At 43.1% G+C, this 25,101-nt stretch overlaps 1 protein-coding gene across 1 annotated transcript in view; it reads left to right on the top strand.

The window, feature by feature from the left end:
* LOC138292925 (vespryn-21-like) overlaps positions 1–25,101 on the top strand; it is a 270,086-nt gene that overhangs the window by 113,514 nt on the left and 131,471 nt on the right. Inside the window, exon 4 of the mRNA XM_069231804.1 lies at positions 23,530–23,550. Within this exon, the coding sequence (XP_069087905.1) occupies positions 23,530–23,550 (21 nt within the window). The remainder of the gene's footprint in view (positions 1–23,529; positions 23,551–25,101) is intronic.

Genomic DNA, 25,101 nt, shown 5'->3' with positions numbered 1-25,101 from the left:
CAGTTGCAAACCGAGAGCACCCTTATGGGCTAGTTCATGTGAGCTGGTGTTAAGGCATGAAAAAAAGCACCAGTCTGATAAACGGAGGCCTCATCAAAAGGAATTTACAGTAGCATTGGCAGGAACTGATAAAGCTAGAATGTGTCCGGTGCTCCCATCTGATAGAAAAAGTCCTGCTATCACATCGGGCTCTACAAAAATTTAAAATAAAGTAATCATTACATGAAAATAAGAACACTGACCCTGAGGAGAACTACAGTGTATGCAGATGTGCTCACTGTGAATGGGCTGTGGGCTATAGTGGGTGGAAGGAAAATGTGAACAAGCATTCGCAAAGGCAATAGGTCTCATCTTTGCAAGAGGTTCTATTTTTGTTTTCTATATTCTACAGTAGTTGTGTGGGCAATAAGTGTAGATTGTGGGTGATAATTCAATAGTTTATAATGTTTTGCTGATTAAGTGATGTATGTTGGATGTTTTGTGTGCCACAGTAGGCCTAATCGCTTTGCACGCTTTGTCAATGTTAGCCAGCTGAAGCATTAATGCCCTGCTGTACCTCAATGGCATTGGAAACAATTACTGCAGATTACACAAGCTCCCTTTAGCATATGTTCAGAGAGCTATAGCACATGCTTTTGTTAAGCCATTTTAGCACAGCACACAGCGGCTTGGTTCTTTCAGAAGAAGGGGCTGGTCTTATTTTAGGCTCCATTCAGTACAGAGGTTGTATGTATTATGTTTGTATATATAAACCTGATTGAAAGGCAGCATAACTCTCTATATTGTCAATGCAGAGCCATCATATGTAGCTGGTTTGTGGAGTATTGCTGATGCGGTTTGATGTAAAAGTGTGAATCAATGTCTGTAAATCAATCACCTCTGAAACCTCTTAAAAATGCAGGTGTTTAATAAGAATAACACGATGAGGTTGCCATTTCCAACTGTGGCACAGCCAAAGCTCCTCTTGTATATATTTCACAATTTCTAAAGCAAAAGGCTTGCAGTGGAATTGTCATTGAACATGTAAAAAACAAAGTATAACACTTGTAACAAACAACCTGCTACAAGTAACCAATATCTAGCATAAAAACCTAACAATTAACAAAGCCCTCTGGAGATTTGCCTCTATTGGTGCTGCTGAACATTACAGTGCTTCATCTGGAGGATACACAGAGTAAAGCTGCTAGGACAAGTGTTGATAATGCATCAGGGAAAGAAAGATGAACTGATGAAGGTAGATGATGTAATGGTGAGATGAACCATGGTGCTACTGTGGGGGAGCTGCACACCTTTCAATTCAAGTTGGCCCTTGTTTGGAGCTCCCCTGCTCATTTACATTAAACACATTGGACTGTAAATCTTCTGTTTCCCCATCTCAGGAAACTGTTTAAAAGAATCCTAATCTAAACGAGAATGCAGAATTCACTTTTTCTACCCAGATGTTTTAAATCTGAGATCGTAAATGCCTGAGGAGCATCTAAAACCAACAAAACAAGAATGGGCATGAAGACACCTTCTCAAGCAGTGATTGGGGGAAGGAGGGGAGAACGACAGGACAAGCAGTGATGTGGGGAGGGGAAGGGGGGGATTTGGGACAGGCAAGCAGAACCTTGGAAGATGAATAAGCGGGACACAGCACAAAAAACAAAAAAAACAAACACAGACACTGGGAACATTCCAAAAACGCGAAAAAAAGCAAAGCAAAAAAAATTGAGAACAGAAATAGAAAAAGTGAAAGGATACAAGTAATAGGCCACTGCTCTGTGGGAGAGTGCAAGACACAAAAAGGAGAAATTATAAACACAGATTAGCAACATGGCAGCAAGCTTTTGGAAAGGACACATAAATAAAGGAATGAAAAGCAATGGGTGAGCTGTAATCCCACACAGTAGATACAGCATCTCTCAGAGAGACAGTACACGTGCTGCCTATGCGAGACCTAATAATACAACAACACACCAATGAATGAATGAACAGATGTCTGAAAGCACCTTTAAGTATATTATAGATATAACTTTAGTAAAATCAAAAGGTATTCGCTAACGCCAAATCTAAAAAGATGGTAAAGGGTCATTGTCAGCCTATATTCGTTGGAGTTGCATGACCAGCAACAGTTGCTTTACTTTCCATCACATATTTTATTGACCAAGTGAATCTTTTATGGGAGTATAAGCGTATCTCAGCTAATGTCAGTTCCTATTATATGTTTATGATATGGGCCTCATGCAGAAATTAAAGTACAGTTTGATGCTTTTTGTATTTTTTTTTTTTTTTTTCAAATTGCTGAAGTATGTCAATGTTTGTGCTTCTGCCCGGGTCTATTTAAATTAAATCTACTGTAGGGTTTGGTATCCATGGATGTCTAGTGCAAAAAACATGTTTATTTTGTGGCATAGAAGTTGTATCTAGTCACCCAAATTAATTGCCAATTTAATTGCTGAGTTGCTTGCAGTGCTTTACTGAGTGCAGCATGAGTGCGTAGGTCCATGAGAGGGGAGTGTGTGTAGTACTGAGTGTACTTTGGTGTGTGCAAACAGAATCCACATTTGGGGCCAGATGTACAAAGCCTTTTTGCGTTTCTTAAGGGGCCAAATTGGTATTTCCGGCTGCTAAGAAATGCAAAACAGCCTTTTCTGATGTACAAAGGCCTTTAGGAAATCACAAATTACGATTCCTATTCCGATGTACAAAGTATTTCTGAAATGTGATTTGGGCATTTAGGAAATGCAATTACCATCAACTTGAAGTCCATGGCAACCAAATGCAATAATTGTTTTATTGAAATGTTTTTGTTTTTTTGCAATGGAACACACACGTCTCTTAGGCATATTAATGCTCTACATGTGCACCACTATTTTTGGGGTGCACCAAAGGAGGCATTTTGTCAATTGCCATCCTTGGTTTTGCATTTCCCAGATAGCAATTTCTTGAGAGGAAATCGCTCTTTGGGAAATGCAAAACCGGCACATTGACACTAATGCAATGAGATTACTTATTCGGGATTTCCTAATAGCGATTCCCAAAAAGTAGGCATCGCTATTAGGGAATCGGTAACTCTGTACGTAGCATTTTGAATTTCCTAAATAGCAATTTCTATGGAGTTGCTATTTAAGAAATGCAAAATTGCATTTTAGTACTTCTGGTCTTTAGTACATTTGCGTAACTTTGGTTGTTGGCCACATAGTAGTGTGTATGGAAACCATGGTATTCTGATGCCTGTGTGCTGTTAGCATTGAGGGTGCATATTCCAGTGAGTTGAAGGTTGTGTGCTGTTTGCATAGTGTCTATTCCAGTGTTTTTATGCTCATGTGCTGTTTACATCCAAGGTGCATACTTCATTGAGTTGAATGCCCCTGTGCTGTTTGTGTAGAGGGTGCAAACTCTATTGCGGGTGATGGTGGTTTGGTGTGTATAATCCATTGGGTTTTATTCCCATAAGCTCTTTGCATAGAGTGAGGAAACTCCATTAGGTGCAATGTCCACAGTTGTGTATGTCCTGCATGGATGTGCAGTTGTCGTTGCTTTTGTGAGGGGGGAATGGTAGTTTTTGTGCTTTGCTATTTACCCTCTGTGAAACTGTTTGCCTTAATTTTTAGCTTATTTCTCATTGTGTGTGTGTGTGTGTGTGTGCGCGTTTCATAAAGTATGTATGTGTATATATATATATATATATATATATATATATATATATATATATATATATATATATATATATATATATACATATATATATTTTTTTTACTTTCGTTGCTTCACCTTATTTGCATATTAGAAATCAAATAAGTTGTGTTCTTGTAGTTTGGCCATTATGTGTTCTGTTTCTTTTGTTTTTATTAAGCTCTTGTACTTCGTTTTGCTGCAGTTCTTTGTGAAGAGAAGCTTGTGCGGTATCCTTTCTTCTGTTGTAACGTGGTGAGAAGTGTTGCGATTAATGAGGCTAGGTGATGTCAGTGTGTGCATATTTTTCCACGTGAGTTGAAGTTTCTGCCTACAGCTGCGGGCTGAGTTGGCATGAACGAGCTCCTGCTGGGGCTTCCTTACTTGTAACCTGCTCCTTAGTAAAGTATTTTGACAGGAACAATTCACGGGGAAATGCTCAGAGTAGTGCTTGTGCTCAGTGGTCCAGTGAGGCCTATGCTCCCACTTAACCCATATCTCTGTTTTTGTTTCTGTATTTGTTGCTGTTTACCCTCTAAAGTGGTTTAGTCTAGCTTTGAGCTTAATTCACATGGTGTGTGTGCGCGTTTCATAAAGTTCAATTTTACTTTAATTGCTTCAGCTTACTTGTATATTAGAAGTCAAATAAGATGAGCCCTTGGAGTTTGAGCGTTGTGTCCTTTTAAGTTCGTGTGTTTTTTTTGTTTTTTTTTTTGCTGCTTTTTGTGAAGGGTAACGTGTGGTATGCTGTCGTCTATGTGTCATAGTGTGACATTTTAGGATGTTGAAGATGGGTGATGTAATTGTCATGTGTGTTGTTTCTGCATGAGTTGAAGTTTCTAACTACAACTGCAGACTGAGACGGTTACAACCTAGCTCCTGGTGTGATTTCCTTACTTGTAACCTGTTCCTTAAAGTACTTTGAGAGGAATAATTCACAGGGAAATGCTCAGAACAGTGAGCCGTTCACAGATGGCTTTAAAACAGATTTATTGTGCTTCACTAGGACTAATTTTCCTTGATATTTTCAGCTACTGTGAACGATGGTTACTAAACTGTCATGAAAAGCTGGTTGGATTTCTTTATTGTTAATGAAACAGTTCCCTATTTAAAGTGAATTAGAAATAACTGTAACTGAAATTATCAAGTTGCATTAATTGAAATCCGTTGCCTAAAGTAGAAGGCATTCCACTTGATTGTGTTCAGTGTTCCACTGAGTTCTATGCATCAACATAACCCACAGTGGCGGCTGGCAGCTTTAGGAGGGAGGGAGGGCAGCGGGCTGGGCACACACACACACAGTCATTCTTTCACAGACAGACATGCATGCACGCACATCTATTAACAACACTCATACCATTCAAACATGCATGCATGCACGCACCAAACATTCAATTTGAAATATCAGACATACACACACACACACACACACATACACACTTACCTTCGGCCTCAAGGTCCCAGGAGGGTTGGGACTGCTGCCTTCCCTCATTGGCTGACCTGAGGTCAGCCAATGAGGGAAGGCAGCAGTCCCAGCCTCGTCACAGAGTGGGATGGGGTCAGTAAGACTGCTGACCCCACCCCACCCCAATCTGTGACGAAGTCACTGATTGACACTCACCCTGGGCACTTCAGGGATTAAACTGAAGCGCCCAGGGAGAGTGTCAATTGGTGACGATTTCCTCGTCACCCAGGGGAGGGCCTCGAGGCACCTTTGCTGGGCCAAGGAGGTCATGCCCATAGGTGCTGTGATCTCCTCAGCCCAGCAAAGTTCAGCTCAGGCAGCCAGGAGTCTGCGCAAATCGCGCATGTCTGCTCCTGGCTGCCTGACCTGAACATGAAGAGTGTCTGTCAGGCTGACCTTTGTTCAGCCTGACAGACACTCTTCATGGGGGGCAAAAGGTGGGGGGGCGTGGCCCATCTGCCCTAAAGGACGGGCTGCCACTGATAACCCATATCTCCAATGCTGACAGTGAGAGTGCGCAGCTCTTCGTGCTAGTGCGATGCCAGTGACATGACTGTGCTGCACAATATTCCACATATTGGCCAGCTTGTTAGTGTCTCTTATAATGTTAGAATCAAGCCAGTGATACTAGGCTGCTGCTTTATTGGGAAGGATGCTACCTGTTAAATTAGAATGTTGCAGGGCATGAAAGGATACTGTCGAGTGCATGCGTGTCTTTTTTAACTCTTTATCATTGTGCTGCATTAACAGACATCAATGCCTCCATTATCACTCCCACACATAGTTTCTCATGCTTAATTCTGTTATTTGCAATCCAGCTGTGATATAGTATAACCCACCCAAATTACATCCCTTGGATTCTCACATTTCCTGCCTCGTTATACACCAGCATCCCCAGTTTTGTACACATTTATATATTCTGTTATTCGTCAAACTCTACTTTGTGAATTGATCTCAGCCCCTACTCTCCTGAGTGTCCTTTACATCGGACAACAACATTGTTTTGACACTGTGTTTACTTATCCTCTCCTGCAGGCCCTTCTGATGTCCACTAGTTTTTTTGCAAGGAGCGGTTTGTGTCCATCTCTGTTAGTTGTTGTACTACTGAACATCAGCATCAACAATATTGTGGTATAAAAATATTGAGTATAGAATATTGAGGGTCAGGGCAAAATATCGAATGTTTAGTGCATATAGGGAAGTATAGATTTACTAATCCTAACTTCATATCTATGTACCAGGAAGATATATGGATTGCGTAGGTACATATCTGTGGAATTGGGTATAGCAAATAAAGACTTGCCGGTTATTTTTTAAAATAATCTCATCAATATTGTGGGATTCAGTATTCAGGGTACACACCTGTTAGTGATCTCACAATTTATCTACAAATCTCTACAAATCTCTAAGTATTCTTCCACTTCCTCATCTATCTGTAATACCCTCATCCGAATTAACTCTAAAAATCAATCGCGGTCATCTTTCTTCCAGTTCTCTAGTTCCAGATTTGTTTTGCCACGTGCTACTTATTTAACACGAAGGCCAGAAGTGCAAATCTATACAAGGTCCTACAAAGTTGATGTGTTAGTAGGACATTCAGTAAGTAAAATACTATTGACCCATCAATTTTCTAACCAATATCTATAAATCGAAGTTCCTGTATCTTTAATCAAACAAAGTTACTCACTAGTTCCTCCCACAGTATGTGGATCGACCTCTGTAGATGGCTAAGATGTACTAGGGTGTCATCTGCATATAAGGATACCACATGAATATCTTATCTAACTCTTATTCACCATTCTATGGACCTCTTGAAGCCTAACCCATTGCTATGTCAAACACTGGGAATAGAGGGCACCCTTTCCTCCACTAACCATCCCTTGGATACTATCCTGCTAAATCTAACCTTTATCTTGGGCAGAAAAGGTCAGCTTCTACTGACAGTAGAAATGTATTGCCTGTATTTCTGGGGTGTAAGGGAGAGATCCATACTCTGTAGGATTGAGACACCGTTGCTGTTAGAAATGGGGTCTTTGGCTGGCAGTCAGGTTACCCCCTGTCCAAGCAAGGACCCTCACTTTGGTCAGGGTAAAAGAGAATCTCACTCAGCTAACCCCGCTCACCCCCTTGGTAGCTTGGCATGAGTACTAGGCTTAACTTCAGAGTACTAGGTGTAAAGTATTTGTACCAACACTCACAGTAACTCAATGAAAACACTACAAAATGAAACCACACAGGCTTAGAAAAATAGAAAATATTTATCTAAACAAAACAAGACCAAAATGACAAAAATCCACAAGTCAAGTTATCACAAAAAATGCAAAAAGTGTTCATATAGTTTTAAACGCACACTAACACGGTTAGCGTGAAAATGTACCTTGGGCGCGTAAAAAATTCCCCCGACCGGGCGAGTGTGCATCAAAAAGGGCTTGCGATGTGTTGATTTCACTCATGAGCAAGACCTTGCGCCAATTCTCCTTTTGTCAGGTCGGTGCACGCTGTTTCTTCTCTCCGCAGGAGAGCGATGTGTCAATCTGGTCAGCACTTTCTGGTCCAGGCAGGCCTTGCGTCGTTTTTACACGCCCAGCGATGTTTGCGTCAGAAATCCAGCTGCACGATGATCCGAAAACCATGCAGTGCGGGTTGCGATCTCACCAGCCTCCATCAGCGATGCTGCGCATAGCTTCCCCAGCCTCGGGCGTCGATCTTCGGGTCGCGTTACAGGTGAGCGTCATTGCAGTGGCAGGTCTGAGACATAATTACAGAGCTACTTATGGTGGTGGCACAACCAGTGCTGCAGGCCCACTAGTAGCATTTGATTTATAGGCCCAGGGAAACTCTAGTGCACTTTACTAGGGACTTACTAGTAAATCAAATATGCCAACCATGGATAAGCCAATTACATACACATTTTGTAAAGGAGCACTTGCAATTTAGCACTGGTTAGCAGTGGTAACAATGACCAGAGTAACCAACAGCACAATCGGAGTCCAGCACACATCAACGACCTGGGAAACAGAGGCAAAAGGTTAAGGGAGACCATGCCAAGGATGAAAAGTCTAACAGTTACCATTAAAATTTCTATGAACCCTTGGTTAACAAGGGACTTCTGATTAGTTGTTCATGAGTACTGCCATTTGGTACACAGTAGCAGTGGAGAATGGGACTGCAGTTTTGGTTGTTCAATGTGTGGAAATTTCTAGGACAGGCCTGCTCTTCTGTCTGTCTGGATTACAGTTTTAAAATGCAGATGACAGCCAGGTCATTTTGACCTCAGGTTGAGTGTTTGTATGTGGAGTCAGTGCCAGTGCTACCTCCATTGAAAAACATTACTTTATTTAAAGGCTGTTTCTGGAGAGTAGCTGAAAAGACACCGGAAAGGATAACAATCCAAACTAGTTCTGAGGTTTGAGACCATGCAGCCCCATTCCCTATCTGGAAAACATGCATAAGAGTGGTATCCAAATTACCCCAGTTAGTTCCTGGGCCAAGTCCTTCATCAAAGAAGTGAGTGGTCTGCTGAGCATTTGAAGAGCTACCACTTGCCAAGAGGTGCAGAGACATCACTTTAAATTAGCATTTTCTGCTGGAGGATCTGAGGGTCTACTTTGTGCCTAAAAATCTGTCTGCGTGGTGAAAAGGGAAAAACTGCTTGGCCCAGTAGGAGGCAAGATTGTTAAGGTAGGGAAGCCCATTGTGTTCCTGGTGTGTGGAGCATCCAGCGAAAGCATATATCTGAGAGCGAAGGCAGGAGCGACCAGTATCTTGAGTGGGTCCTCTGGGTTATTTGCTTGGTTCCTACCTTAAAATGTCCCAAAAGACCACACAAAAGAAAGTGTCTTTCAGGCATTGCAAACCATGAAATACTGGTGGTGCTGCTGGCGCTAGAACATCATGGATACACTTCAAAACTGACCCCCATCAGCCTTAGAGGCTGCAACTGTCTAATTGGGACAAAGGCACAGATTCTCTAGTGGTGTCTACCAGTCAGGCCATGCTGCATTTAGCTAGTGACGTTGGTACAAAAAGGAGGCTACCACAAAGATTGAAAGTGCAGGCTGCACTGCCTTGCCAACCAACCAGTAAGAATTGGTGCACAGGCAGCAAGGCTTCTCAGTGGCCCATCCGTAACAGCTGAAAGCCCATTACTCTAACCCCATGTACATTGTGTTGTAAATGTAACTTACCACGTTGTAGTTGTAAATGCACTGCAATTCTGATGCCTTGTACAAGATTTCAGTTCTCGTTTTCTCAAAAAGATAAGCACTGGACATTAAGTTAAGTCACTGTGTCGGTTGGTTTATTGTTAAATTCTGAGCTGTTGCCTCCTACCCCACACCACCTCCCTGACAAGCCTGAGACTGCTTGCTCTCAGTTCCCCAAGAGTCCAGGGGACAAAAGGGTTATAGTTATCCAGTTTACAGAGCCATAGGATGGCCCCTAGGAAGTCAATGACAAATTACCTTCACTACGGTTGGAGTCCAGTGTACCCTGCCTGCTTTGTAAGGCCTAAAACCAGATCTGAAGTTCTCCTCCTTAGTGAAGGTTATTTATATATTCTGTCTATGGAGTCCTCAGCATATGAATATCCCTAGACACAACACTGGATCTGGGAACTTTTCCACAGCAATTTTTCTCTAGCGCTGCCAGCTGATGCAATTCGAATCTTGTGTGGCTCTGCCAATCAAGGAGGTGACCTCAGCTGGTCTTTTGTTGTCTGCTCCAAGAGTCGGTTGAAGATGCTGCCGAAGTCTGCATGTGTGAATAAATGAAAGAAAGCTTATTGTGCTGCAGCGCTCACTCCTCCCAATCCGCACTGTCAACTGGCATGAAAAGTGGTTGCGAGGTACTGGAATCCAGCATGGAAGTGCAAGTGTAAAACTTGGGCTTCCTCTTTGATCAGCGCTATGATTTTAAGAACAAGCAGTGATAATGCAAATAGGTCTGGCCTTAGAGAAATGTTGTATGATAATTTGAGGCATTACAAGTAAATAGTGCAGAAATATATATATATTATGTGTGGAAGCAACAAACCGTAGAATAATATTGGTGTAGGTTAAAAGGTCAGGTGACAGTTGCAAGACCTACAAATCCATGTATGTTCATCACAATCTTCCTCCATTTCTACTATTTTGTCCCAGGTGTCAGCAAGTTGATCATCCTTTGGAATTCCTCACCTAGATTTCATGCTTGGCTTCTTCTTTCCTGATATCAGGAGAAACTTAGTGCCTTGCTGATTTCTTCAGCTCTAATTTTCATATTTTAGCAAGAGCTATACTTTTGTCAACATGGTGTTTTCCCTTTTGTTAGTTTTTCTCTTCTCTCACTGTGACCCCTTAAGAAGATCCTTGATGCTCTTAATTTGTACTATTCTGTGCAATGTGGCACTATAGCTACTTGGAGGAGTCACTCTTTCCTTGGTAACCAAAAAGGGAAGTCAACAGACCTTCTCAGTGTCCAATCCTTGACACCTATCTATGCCTCTGTCCGGTAAACAAATGTCAGTTCTCATTTCTGTGCACCTCACTGATGAAGTTCTGGAGCTCTTCACTTCTTATTGAATGCTCAAGCTCATTTATCAGTAAATAAAGTAAAATGTCACTATCTAAGAGCTCTGGTTGAAGTTCTGTCAATGGTATAAAAAAAAGATGTTTCTACAAGATCCACACAACATCTGATTGTGTTCGCTATGGGGCACCTACCATCTTTTTGCCTATAAATTGTTATTCCATGCAGCCCAAGGCAGCCAGGGATCCAAAAGCCATGATGCACTTTGTGAGGACCTATAAGGATATACTCATTGGTTCCTATCCCCTCCATCAGATAAACCTCCTGTTTCAGAGCAATCCCCATAGTGCTGCTCCCAGGTGAACTATGAAAAAAGTCATAGGAAAGGAGAAGTCCTCTTTCTCTTTGATTGGTCATGTTCGGAGAGTTGGGGGTGCTGTTCTCTTTTGCTGGTCTCTTCCTTATCCTCCTAGGAGCTGGTGCTACAAATGTTTCATCTTTACTACCAGCTCCATCAGCTGACCCATCTGGAGTGAAGGACCTTTGACAAGCTATGTGGGTCATTTTCATGGCCAGCTCCTTATGGCTCCCAAAGATAGGCCGGAGCCTGCAAGTTCTGCAACTCCAAAGGTTCTGACCCTGAAGCCAAGTATCTTTGCTACTCCACAAGCTCTGGTCTTAGTGCCATTTTCTTCTAAACTGCCACAAACATTGATGTTAATCCCATTTCATTTGACATTGCTTTGGACATTGTCCAGAGTGCTACTTTTTGGAGCCCCTTCAGTACTATCTCCGTCTTCTCAGTCTGAGTGATTATACGAATAGCTAAAGAAGTGATGGGATGGTAGTCAGATGCTCTGGTGTGACTTACACATGTTCTAGGTATACAGAGGAAAATATTTCAAAGGCTGATAACCTCCTACCTCTTTATCATATGGATGCAGAAGTCTTAGCTTTTCAAAATTCTAGTATTCTTATTCATAGCTCTTACTCTTAACACTTTTTGTGGCTCCCTTCCAAGTTCTTTTACTTCTGCACCATAGGTGCTTGGACTGCCCTTGCTGCCATTGACCAAAATCCAGCATCCTCACACAAATATACACTTCCATGTTCTGCGGCCAGAGAAACACTTGTGCCTTGCTAAAACCAGCTGATTTTCTAGAACCAGTTTTGGTCACCTGGGGACAAATCTTTTCGGGTCTAGCAATTCAGACAGATCCACTACATGAAATAGGCCTACAACCTGGGACCCCAAGTTTTTAGTGCCACATCTCTCCCCAGGAAACTTGCTGGGTCAAGCCTCATCCCACCATGAGTTTAGAATTCATGAGACCAAACTTCTACCATCTCTTTCTTAGGAGAGGTCGAATTAAGGGTCATCACCAGCAGCAGTTCCAATCCCTCTTCCCTAATCTTCAGCTAGTACTACTGCTTAAACTACTTTCATTTCTTCTCCTTCCACCATCAGCAATAGTGGGGCCTGCTTTAGATGTTGACGGTAACTGTAAAATTACCCTACACCACAACAGTCCGCCTGCCATATTTAGATGCTGTTGGTTCCACAGGTGAAAGACCACATTCGAACTGCCATCTCTGCCAAGAAGCATTGGGCACATCAACGGCTGGAAAGGGAAAAGGGATGCTGGTGGCACCACAGCCAGCCTTCCCGCTGAGCAGATTTAGATGTGCCTTACCACCAGGGAAAAAGTGTCTGTCCGACCTCCATTTCTTAGTTGGTGGATTGAGGGAAAAGGGGGTGAAAACTCACCTTTTGACCACTTCTCTGTGTCTTTGACAGGACTACACCTGTGCTTGCTGCTGTCACCGACCCATGGAGAAATCGCAACGCCCTCACCCTCTTGATGGACTACATGGTAGGGACTCCACATTGCCAGGATACATTGGGTGACCACTGCGTGGGGTGGGGACAACTGGAAACCTACATGTCACACTACTTTTTTTTTATCACTGTGACATGCATAGGTCAGGGAAATGAGAGGGTCAGACACGAGTGGGGGCACACTGGTAAACAACACATCGCACGCTGTCATGGTACCAGTATTTATTGGCAAATGAATGCTGTCACCACAATGATGGTACATTCACACCTGTCAACTGTGTCCGTGTGTGCACATTGCCAAGGGAACTGTACCTGTCGTGTTGTGAGGTGTGTGTGTGTGTGTGTTTTTGTGTAAGTTACCATGTGTATGCAATGTTATTGGCTGGGTGAGGTGCGGGTGTGTGTGTGTTTGTGTGGCTAAGTGTGTAGTTGTGGTGTGTGGGTGCAGTGTCAATGGTGTGTGCATGTTGTCATAGATGTGTATCATTATGTGTTTTCAGCATTTACGGGTTGTGTTGTGTCAGACTGGCAAGGAGTAATTGTGTGTATGTGTTGTGTAGTGTTTAGTACAGAAGTGCATCTATGGCTGAGGGACAGTGTGTGTGCCACTTAACTCCCTCCCATAGCCGCTGCCATTGTACGAAGTCCATTGAGTCCCGCCACTGTCTCTCCCCATCTGCGAACCGCTGCCAGTACACCGCCTACAGGACTGTAACATCTAAATAGGGCGGGCAGAACACTGCCGACTTAACAGTTTAGTCGAGCACGATGCCGACATGGCTTGACTGTAACACTGCCAAGATCTAAATCAGGCCCTTGGTGAGGGTCTTTGATTATTTTTTTTTTTAAGTTGATTATGGCAGATCACTGAAGTTACCTGTGTCTGTAAGATAAACACCCTTCCATTTCTTGCTACTCTTCCAGACCACCCACCATCTTCAGAGGTTCACTCTGGCTCATGCCTTGATACTGAAGAAGTAAGCTTAGCTATTGTTAATGAAGAGAGATGTAAAGGTGTTGCCTCTGGAAGAGGGAGGCCCTAGACTTTATTCCTTTTACTTCATGGTTCCCAAGAAGGAGCACCTATTCACTTCATGGTTCTCAACGAGCCAGGCCTATTCTCAGACAGGCTCTTGAACTTCTTAGGCCACTAGAACAAATCCAAAATGCCATTCCTTGCTCTGAATGTGCAGGATTGGATGGCTAATATCAAACAATCTGTAGCGCACCTCACCGTTAATATGCAGAAATCCCATCCCCCTTCACCGCAGTGACTTACTGTTATTAGGGCACTCCTGGATGCAACCTTAATGAGAGCTTTTCCTCTGCCTCAGAAGATTTTGAATATTGGGGCTATGTTGCCAATGTTTCAGAGCCCAAATCTGGTTCCAGTTCTGCAGATTCTTCACCTGTTAGGCTTGATATCATTTGGCATCCATTTGGCGCTCTTAGCTATAAGCTGAATGACATCTCTTTAATGGTGTCTCTGGGGGAAGGGGCAACAGCTTCAAAGGAGTCTCCGCACATGTGGCAGGCTTCTGATCTGCCTCTCAAGACCTCCACTGATTGATGTGCCCCTCCAATCACACAGCAAATCCTTTCCGTCCTCCACAAATGCAGGCTACTGTAGTTAAAGATGCTTCCTTGTTGGGCTGCTCACTTATGGGAGACTACAATGCCAGGCCATTACTGCCCATTAAACAAAGCTTGCACATCAGTCTGCTGGAATTTAGGGTGGTGAGGTTGACTTTCCTCCATTTCAGGGCATGTTTGGCAAATTATTTTGGACAACACCACTGATGTTGCTACCCTGGAAGTTGAGGTAGCAGCATCACTGAGGTAGCTACACCACTGCTGTCCAGTACCTCAAGAGCAAGTCCTCGGATGCAGTGCTGGGAGACTTTGTGGCAGTGGATCCCACAACTGCACATTTTACCAGTAGTGTCTCATTTGATAGTTTGAACATTGGACAAGATCCCATAAGGCACTTCTCAATGGAGTATCATTAATGTGATCCACTTGATGTAAGTCATTCTTTCCAAATGGAGGAATCGGTGCATAATCCTCTTTACTATTGTCTCCAAAAGGAAATGCTTTCTGTACTTCCACTCTCAGGAACCCTATGGGACACCTTTCGGCTAAACTAGTTGAGGGATCTTGTGTACAAGGATTGCACCAAGCAGATTATGCCCTGGATTGTGAGGCAAGGATTTTGTATGGTGATCTGTTTCGGCCTCCTTCCTTAACCAGACAGCACACCTGCTTTCTTAGCTGAGTGGTTTGGTCCTCCACTACAACCCTCAGACACTGTCTGTGCACTTGGAGATTAAATGGTGACAGCTAGAGCTTTTCAGTTTACCACTGAAAGCTGCAAATGTTATCATAGCTGCCCAAAAAGCTAGGCACAAAGACTGGGCACTGTTGGGACAAATTTGTTCTATTTTTTTCTTGGTATAAGTCTGCAGGCTTGCACCTGTTTGAAGATCAGCTTTTGATGTCCTGCATTTTGTGCATTCTCTTGCTCTACACAGGTTTGCGGTATCCTTTGTTCAGGGTTGCTTTGCTACTCTATCCGTTTAACTCTGCCTCCTAGCTCAGGATTCAATTTTTTAGGCCACCATTTGACTTATATTTTTTAAACTGTTATTATATTTGTTTCCATCTATGCCTTTTGTTCTGCAGTAGGACATAAACATTTCTTCTGTCATTTCCATTTGATTCATAGTTGTCCAGTTCATGTTCTGATTTTGAGGATGTTTCCTTGTTGGATATTACCTCGGCCTGATGGTAGGTAAGTTGTATGTCATTGCCAGATCCTGTCTTTTATTCAAATAAGTTAGTTCTAAGTACTTGGCATCTTTCCTTCCAAAGGCTGTGTCCACTTTCCACATTGACCATCTTTCTTCCCACCTCCTCACCCATCCATCTGGCATCTAGCCTGTAAAGCTGCTCCTCTTCCTTGAAGTGACCACACCTAGCCTATATTGCTGGGTCTCCCATTGCGATAAGATTTGATGTGCCTTATTAAAGAAATAAGCTCCTTCTTAACATATCTTCCACAAGAGCTGGTGAGGCCTCTAATGCTCTCACCAATGGTATTCCAGTTGCTGGTATTTGCTGGGCTACAAATTGGTCGCTTTACATGTCTTTCTCAGGCATTATTTTCTGGCAACTCAGGGATGAAGTGATGGTTACTTTGCCATGGCAGTTTTGCATGAGATCATGGGTTAGATGGCACTTCTCAGTCCGACTTCCTGGAGATTTTGCTTTTGGACTCCTTCATAAGGTGAAAATTCTGTAAAAAGATTTATCCATTAGAAGTGTCTTCTCTTTGGTAACCAAACCTTTGCTTGGTACACTATTTTCCATTGAATTCCTCACTTCACCCCCTTTCCCCAATTTGTAATTGGTGACTTCATTATAAGGTACCAAAATATGCAAAGAGTTAACTGTTTTGTTATTGTCTGCTGTTGCTAAGCTCTCCTGGTTGCTCTCTGTATGACTCCATTGGGCATGGAAAAGCTAGCAACTAATACCACTGAGCTATGTGGAACCACATCTCGGTTGGGTAACATTTTTTGCTGATAAGGCACAGCAGCAAGAGCCAAATGGTACCACAAGGCAGTACTGGTGTCCTGTTGGCGGTGAAAAGTTTCCAGATCCAGTCTGGTGCTGGAAAATACTTATAAGGTGAGGAATCTACAGAAAGATAATGTATTGATCCAGGATGGGCAACTTTCTTGAATTGTCTTCTAACTGCTCATTAAGCTTTGGCTATTTCAACATATAATTTTTCAAGTGTTTTAATTGCTGCCAAGAATTCTGCATACAACTGTGCTGTCATAGCTGGATTCATGTCGCGATTGCAGAGGTGCTTGTGCCTATCTCACCATCTACCCCAGCATTGTGTTCTCAAAACTTCTTAGGGAGTCTAATTTCTGTTGATAATGAAGTTCCTCATTTGCAAGCCGGAAAAAAATTAGGTCTTCTATCTCAGCACACAGCAAATTAGTATGGAGCTATAGCACATGGGCCTCAACAACTAATATCAACTGAGGCTCTCAATAGACAAGTGTTAGATGGGACCGATTCATAGGGGTAGGATTTAAGTGTGTCAGGGTGCTAGCAGTTTGATAAACTATAACTTGTCAAGGAGACACTCTGAGCTTTCAAGTTTTGCAATATCTCACACCTTATGCTCAATTTCCTCTGTACCCATTGAGAGAAGACGTCCGCTCCTGTCCAAATGTAGCCTTCATTTTGGTTCATACTAGACACTCAGTATTTGTGGTGACTGTGATGCACAGGAAATATATTATCAGGCTGTAAACACCAGTTGGAACACTTCCACATGTTCCTATTGACTAAATTGCATTTCAATGTGAAAACATGACATAAAATACCCTTTACTAGACAGTATTTTGTACTAACTCCTAGTAAGTAATCATAAATCTTACCTGTTCCACTACAATTCGTATGCACTTTAGATTCCTTCTAAGATTTAAACTGCCAAGAGGATTTAAGATGTGTCTGAGAAGTTCAATCTTTGAGCAACACTCTTTAGAGGCCTGCTCTGAGAGAGGGCTGTCATAATTCCAGGGTGTGAGAACTAGGATAATGCATGTCTGCTGGCTAAGGCTACTAGTTATAGATACCTCACCCATGATAGATGAGCACACTTGTGCAAGTTTTGTGGACAAACATGGAAGACAGTTCTGTGCTGAACTCATCAAGAGGCAGAGAAGCTGGTAGTTTTTAAGATTAAACAACCATTGCCAAACGAAGGAGGTATCTGCTCAGGGCACTCACACCCATAATATCCTGGAATCCTTTCCAACTTGTAAACCAAGGGGTCTCCCCCTCAAAAGCTCGTTTTCAGGCCCAGGACAACTGACAATCACAATATGCTCCAAGATAGTGGACATTAAAGATGCTGCTTCGTATCGGCCATCTTTTCAGTTCACATGTGAAATTTCTCTTTTTACATAATGACTTTTCAATCCCTTTCATGCAGCATTTTGACACCCCATGTGCTACATAAGGCAGTTCTGTATTTGTAAAGAGATCGTGTCCAGAAATTACTGAATCTTCTGTAATGTAATGGTCTAAAAGGGTTCTTCAAAGAGCTGCAGCACCCTGGAACATTTAGATGCACTCTGGGGATGAGGACATTGTCATATGCTATAGGCCATAGAATGTACATAGGTCGAAAGTGAATCTGAGTCTTTCAAGAGTCAGATACAGAGAAACAGCACAGAGGCAGCTTATAGCTGGATAGCTCGACAGCTTTGCTCTTGCCACTAAGGAGGGTCCATGAAATAATGGGTAGCCGGACGGACTACTGTTAAAAATTGGGTCTTTAGTTGGAAGGGGTATGCACTCTGTCCAAATAGGGACCACCACTCTAGTCAGAGTAAGTAAGAAACGCACTCTTAATTAACCTGTGCTCACCCTCTGGTAGCTTGGCACAGAGCAGTCAGGTTTAACAGTGAAGGACACCACAAAAGACTCCTCGTCTGTCTACAAAATTATATAGTATTTATTTTCATGAAGTGAGACCACAACAACAAAAATCCAATAAATAGATCTCAAGTTATGAACATTTAAAGAAGACATGCAGTGATAGTGCTGAGTACACACTTGCGTCGATTAGTTCCTTGATGATACTGTCAGGGAAGGCAACAAGGATTTTACAAGATGTTGAAGCGTGAATACAATGTTCCACAAAGGATTAAGGTAAGAATGGAATAGCAAGCTGATTGGGCTTTTACCGCTCAGGTTTTGGGCTGACTGCCTGAGAGCAGGACGAGGTGCACAGTACCTTCCCTCAGGTGGCAGCGATGCGGTAATAAGCGGGGCTGTAGTTGGATGTCGCTGTCTAGAGGCAGCAAGGAAAGGTGTGGTGGATTTCCTTTATCGAGGCCCACGTGGGGACTGTAGCCACGTAGTGATTGGTTCCCCCCCACTTTCGATGGATGCCAGATGGGTAGAGCCATGCTGAACTGCTTTCACCAGTGCGGCTTCAGGCAAAACAGGCACCCGTATCCATCTGCGGTCAGCAATACAGACATGGGACGTTTTCAGCCGGCGCACAGTGTGAGTACGTACATGTCTTTTTCAAAATGGCCACAGGGACCCCTTGAGATGCCCAAGGCTGTTCGTGGGCAAGTTCAGTACGGTCGGACTCAGGATTAGCCAAGTCTAATGGTAGTTGAGGTGCAAAGTAAGTATTTCATGGCCCTGAGACTTCTGTGAATGGAGGCAAGACAACAAGCGCTTGGTGAATCTTGGGTGCAAGGATGGAGAGAACAGATCCAGTCATTTCTTACTCCAGGCTAGAAGCAGCAGACCAACACAGCAAAGCAAGTAGCAAAGTGGCACCCTCTTCCACAGCACACACTGAGCAGTATGCCAAAACAGCAATGCAATTCCAGAGTGGAAGTCTCTCCTGACAGCACAGCAGTACTTCTTCCTGGCAAAATGTTCTTGGTTCCTGTAGAGTTCTGATCTGGTGGGGGTTACTGTCCAGTACTTATACCCAAATGTATCTTTGAAGTGAGGAAAACCTCAAAGATAACAAGGTCCCTGCCCTTGCTTCCCTGGCTCTAGACACTCTACACTGGGGTATGCCACCCTTTGTGCAAGGAGAAATATAACCCTACTCAGGTGTCAGCACCTCCCACCTATCTAACCCAGGAATACTTGCATCCTGATGGCACTTTACCAGGCTGATGAATGTCACACCCAAGCTCCCTTTGTGTGAGTAGGTCTACAGGGAATGCACAAAGCCCAGGTGCCATCAACCCCAGACATGCGTTAAGAGGCAGGCAGAGGCACAAAATGGTTAAAATAAGAAAATGCCAACTTTCTAAAAGTGGCATTTTCAGGCTTTTAATTTTAAATCCGACTTCATCATAAGTTGTGATTTTTAATTTTGAGTCCAGAGACCCAAACTCCATATTTCTTTCTTTTCCAAATTGAAAATTACACCTGAAGGATGCTTCAAGGTAACCCCAATGTTAATCTATAGGAAAGATGGGACTTGCAGCAGTGAAAAACAATTTTGGCAATTTGTTTACTACCTGGACATATTAAACTGAAAAGTACATGTCCAACCTTTTAAATACATTGCACCCGGCCCTTTGGTGCTAACCAGGGCCTAACTTAGGGGTAACTTGTATGTAATAAAAAAGATTTGGGGTCTGTCAAGTGGGTGTACTTTTCAGTTTGCTGTGGCAGTCTAAACTGCACATACAGGCTCTGCAGTGGCAGGCCAGGGACATGTTTAAAACACTACTGTAGTGGGTGGCACAATCAGTGCTGTAGGCCCACTAGTAGCATTTAATTTACATGCCCTGGGCACATGTCGTGCACTTTACTAGGGACTTACAAGTAAATTAAATATGCCAATTGTGGATAAACCAATGCTGCCATGTTTAGAGTGCAGAGTTCCTGCACTTTAGCACTAGACAGCAGTGATTAAATGCTCAGAATTCTAAAGCCAGGAAAAATGAAGTCAGAACAGGAGGCGTAACAAAACTTGATGGGGCACCCGTGCAAGATGCATAAAGGGGCCTCCCTCTGGACTCATTCATGAGCGGTCAGGCTAGAGTACTGTGCTAAGGGCTCCCCAGAGCTCAGGGGCCACCACACCACAGGGGCTGCAGGGGCCTATGTTACTCCACTGGCAACACCAACTGATGTTTGAATAGAAGTTATGCACTGTGCATGCTCACTGCATCTGACAGGCAGTTTGCTGAGCAGTGCTTTTTCATGGCAAGAGATGCCATTTGTATTGGCTTCATACATACAGGGTTCTGGACCGTATTGTCTAGCAAATGCAATTTGGGAAAATGAAAAATGCCGTTCAGGCTCTCAAATCTGAGGTAGACTGATCTTTTCAGTTTTGCCATTTGCAAGACGCTCTGTTCGTAAATGTCTTTTTGTCATTTGAGAAATTGCCTGCTAGAGAGAATATCTGGTTCACAGCCGGTATTCAGCCTTTCACATTTTCCTTCTCCATGTATAATACCCGCTTACATTAAACAAATATTGTCCAAGTTAATAGATCTTGGTTTTCCACCAGCCTTTTGAGAATTCTTGTTTTTTTTATTTGTGATGTTTGCAAAACATTGTTCTGGAAGCTGATGGGTGTGAATGTACTCCTTGTGAAAGGGCAGCAAGCCAAAACTCCTAGTGAAGTCAGCCAGCGGCTGAAGCTAGCTGACACATCGCCCCCCAAAGCATGCTGGAGTGGGTTGGAAAAAACAATGTGAATAACACAACTGCAGAATAATGGACGTTGTCTTTCTGGCTGACCACCCATATAATGGTCTGTTTATATTATACACATAATTTTAGTAAAATCAAAAGATCTTGGCTAACACAGACTTAAAATAGACAATTGGTGTGACATTGACTGCCATCTTCCTGACTTTGGGAAAGGAGACGAGAACAAAAGAAAGGAAAGAAGCAAACAATAAAAGAAGAAAGCAAGAAATATAGGAAAGCCAAAATGAAGAAAAGAAGAAGACAGAAAAGAAAGAACTATGAAGAATAGAAGGAAAGACGAGGGCAAGGAATAGAGGAAGAAAGAAAAGAGAAAGCAAGAAATAAAAAGATAGGTAAGAATGAAAAAAAGGGCCAATAATAAAGAAAGAGAAAAGAAGGAATGACACAGGATTGAAAACAGAGAGCACCCTCATGAGCTTATATTCAGAGTTCATGTGAGCTGGATGTCGGGTATGACAAAAGCAGCAGTCAAAGTCCAATTCAAAAGGAATTTACAACATCATTGGCAGAAGACAGGAACTTATAAAGCTGGAATGTCACCTGTGCTCACATCTGGTAGAGTCCTGCTATCACTTGCTCTACAAACAAACGGTAAGCTAAAGTAATATGGTAAAAACAAACACTGGCACTGAAGGTAACTACCTTGTATGCAGATATGCTCCTTGTGAAAGGGCTGTAAGCTGTAGTGGGTGGAACAAAATGTGAATAATCCAACAACCGAGCAATGGATGAATGTAGGTGGCTGAAAGGCTGTTTAAGTATCTTATACATATATTTTAAGTCAAATTAAAAGGTAATGGCTAGGGCCAGACCTACATGTCTTGGAGTTGTGGGACTAGCAACTGTTGCTTACCTTTCAATCACACATTGTATTGACCAAGTGAATCTTTTATAGGACTATAAGCAGATCTCAACTGATAACAGTTCTGATTTACATATTTAGGATATAAGCCTCAATGCAGAACTTAAAGTACGGTTTGTCCTGAATTTTCTATTTTTGAAGTATACCAATGTTTGTGCTCATCCATGGGTTTATCTGAATTAAATCTACTGTAGATGGGATTGGCAGCCCTGGATGTCTAGTGCAAAAGTGTTTATTTTGTATCTTAGAAGATGTACCTCATCACCCAACTTCATTGCCAGGTTGATTGTTGAGCTGCTTACAATCTTTTACCGAGTGCAGCATGAGTTTGTAGGTTCATGAGAGGGAAGTGTGTAGTATTGAGTGTACTTTGGTGTATGGCAACTGCATCTACATTTAGGGGGTCATTCTGACCCCGGCGGTCCTCCAACAGGCTGGCGGTGCTCCACCGGGCATTCTGACCGCGGCGGTACAGCCGCGGCCAGAAGCGGAAAGCCGGCGGTGTACTGCCGACTTTCCGCTGCCCATGGGAATCCGCCATGGCGGCGCAGCTTGCTGCGCCGCCATGGGGATTCCGACCCCCTCACCACCATCCTGTTCCTGGCGGTTCCGCCCGCCAGGAACAGGATGGCGGTGAGGGGTGTCGTGGGGACCCTGGGGGCCCCTGCAGTGCCCAAGCCAATGGCATGGGCACTGCAGGGGCCCCCGTAAGAGGGCCCCACTTTGTATTTCAGTGTCTGCTTTGCATTCGGAGCCGGCATCCTCATGGAGGGGTGTTTCCCACTGGGCTGGCGGGCGGCCTTTTGGCGGTCGCCCGCCAGCCCAGTGGGAAACCCAGAATACCTGCAGTGGTCTTTTGACCGCACAGCGGTATTCTGGCGGTTCCCTCCAGGTGGGCGGCTCCCGCCGCCCGCCGGGGTCAGAATGACCCCCTTAGTCTATTGGCGTACCATTCGTTGTTGACCGCACTGTAGTTTGTGCGGAAACCATGGTATTCCGATGCCTGTGTGCTATGTGTGTTGAGGATGCATATTGCAGTGGGTTGAAGGCTATGTGCTGTTGCATAATGTCTACTCTTAAGTTTTATGCCCCTGTGCTGTTTACATGGAAGATGCGTACTCCATTGGGTTGAATTCCTCTGTAGTGTTTGCGTGGAGGCTGCAATTTCTCCTCTGGTGATGGCTGTGTGCTGTTGTTTGTGGCGTGTGTGTGTGTGTGTGTACTCCACTGGATTTGATTCCCATGTGCTCCTTGCATGATGTAAGGGAACTCCGTTAGGATTGATGCCCAAGTAGATGATTGTTCAGTTATTTTTAGTTGTTTGCCCTGCGTGGGTGTGCAGCTAACGTTGCAGGTGTGAGGCGAAGTGTTAGCTTGTGTTTGTTGCTATGTATCCTCTCTGAAATAGTTTTGTTTAGTTTTGAGCTTATTTGTGTGTGTGGTTCATAAAGTTTTTTTTTTTTTTTTTTTTTTCTTTCATTGCTTCAGCTTATTTGTATATTTGACGTCAAATAAGTTGTGTTCTTGCAGTTTGGCCATTAAGTGTTCTGTTTCTTGTGTTTTTTAAGCTCTTGTACTTTGTTTTGCTGCTGTTCTTTGTGGGGAGGAGCATGTGCGGTAAACTTTCTTCTGTTGTAACATGGTGTGAAATGTTGTGAGCAATGAGGGTGGGTGACGTGTGTGTGTGTTCTATCCACGTGAGTTAAAGTTTCTGCCTACAGCTGCAGGCTGAGCTGGTTTAAACCAGCTCCCGGCGGGGCTTCCTTACTTCTAACCTGCTCCTTAATAAAGTACTTTAAGCCATTTCTGAAGGGCTCACTACTCTGAGCATTTCCCCGTGTACTGTCCCTGTTAAAGTCCTTCTGAAGCCCAATTTGGATGATCTGTTTTTCCTTGCTTTTGCAGCTGCTGGGAACTATGGTAAAGGTAAGAGTTACTAAACTGACATGGACAACTGGTTTTATTTCTTTGTTACCAAAATAGCCCCCTATTTAAAGTGGGTTAGAAATAACTGTAACTGAAGTTATCAAGTTGCATTAGTTGAAATCCATTGTGTCCCTAAAATAGCAGGCTGTCCTCTTGCTTGTGCTCAGTGTTCCAGTGAGGCCTGAGCACCCGCCTAACCAATATCTGTTTTGCTGCCAGTGAGAGTGCGCTGCTCTTCATGCTAGTGTGATAGCAGTGACATCAAGGTGCTGCAGAATGTGCCACACATTGGTCAGCTTCTTAGTGTGTCTATTCTGTTCGAGCCAAACCAGTGAAATGTGTTATTTGGGAGGGTGTTGCCTGTTAAATTAGGATGCTGTAGAGTATGAAAGGATACTGGCAAGTGTGCGTTTTTAAACAGTTCATCATTGTGCTGCAGTAACAGACATATCGCTGCCTCCAGTGTGACTCCCATACATACATACATCATTTCTCATACCTAACTCTGATATTTTACATCTAGCAACCCCACAGTACAAATAAACATCCATCTGATTCTCACAGTTCCTTCCTCATTATCAACTAGCACCTGTGTCCATATCTGTTAGTTGTTGTACTACTGAATATAAACACCAACAATATCATGGTACAAGAATATTGAGGCTAGAACGTTAATGGGCAAAATATCGAACTCGAAGTGCATATAAGAAAGTATAGATTTACTATTCCTAACTTCATATCTCTGTACAATGAAGATGTGTGGACTGTGTAGATAGATATATTTGGAGTTAGATATAGTAAATCAAGACTTCAACACTTGACTGTCTATTTTATTTTTGTCTTTGATGTTGTGCATTTCAGTATTCAGGGTACACACATCTGTAAGGAAGTTTACCATTATTATCCAAATCTCTAAGTCTTCTTCCACTTTCTCGTCTGTCTGTAATATCCTCATCCGAATTTACTCTAAACCCCAATCAAGGTAATCTGTCTTCCAATTCTCTATTTGTAGTTTTGTTTTACCACCCGCCTTTTAGTTAACACTAAGGCCAGAAATGCAAATCTATACTGAGTCCTACAAAGTTGATGTCTCAGTATTATGTTCAGTAAGCAAAATACTATTGTTACATCATTTTCCCAACCAATATCTAGCAGTAGGAGTTCCTTTAACCCTAATCACACAAAGCTGCCCACTAGGAAAATTACTCACCTTTCTTGATGCGAAGATCCGAGGTTTTTCTGAATCTCTAATTCCTCCCAGTATGTAGACTGACCACTGTGGATGGCTAAAATATTCCAAGGTGACATCTGCATATAATGATACCGTGTGGATTTCTTCTCCATACTAATTCCCCAGTCTATGGGCCTCCCTAAGTCTGGTCCATTACTATGCCCAACAGTGGAGATATAGGACAACCTTGCCTCCACTAACCATCCCTCGGATACTATGCTGCTACATTTAACCTTTGCTGTGGGCAGATAAGGTCAGCTTCCACAGACAGTGGAAATATATTGCCTGTGGCCTGTAAGGGGGGGGGGGAACCAGACACT

This window comes from Pleurodeles waltl, chromosome 4_2 (genome assembly GCF_031143425.1).
Source record: "Pleurodeles waltl isolate 20211129_DDA chromosome 4_2, aPleWal1.hap1.20221129, whole genome shotgun sequence".
NCBI classification, from domain to species: domain Eukaryota; kingdom Metazoa; phylum Chordata; class Amphibia; order Caudata; family Salamandridae; genus Pleurodeles; species Pleurodeles waltl.
The sequence above is the reverse complement of the archived record's forward strand: the minus strand, read 5'-3'. Positions and strand labels throughout refer to the sequence as shown.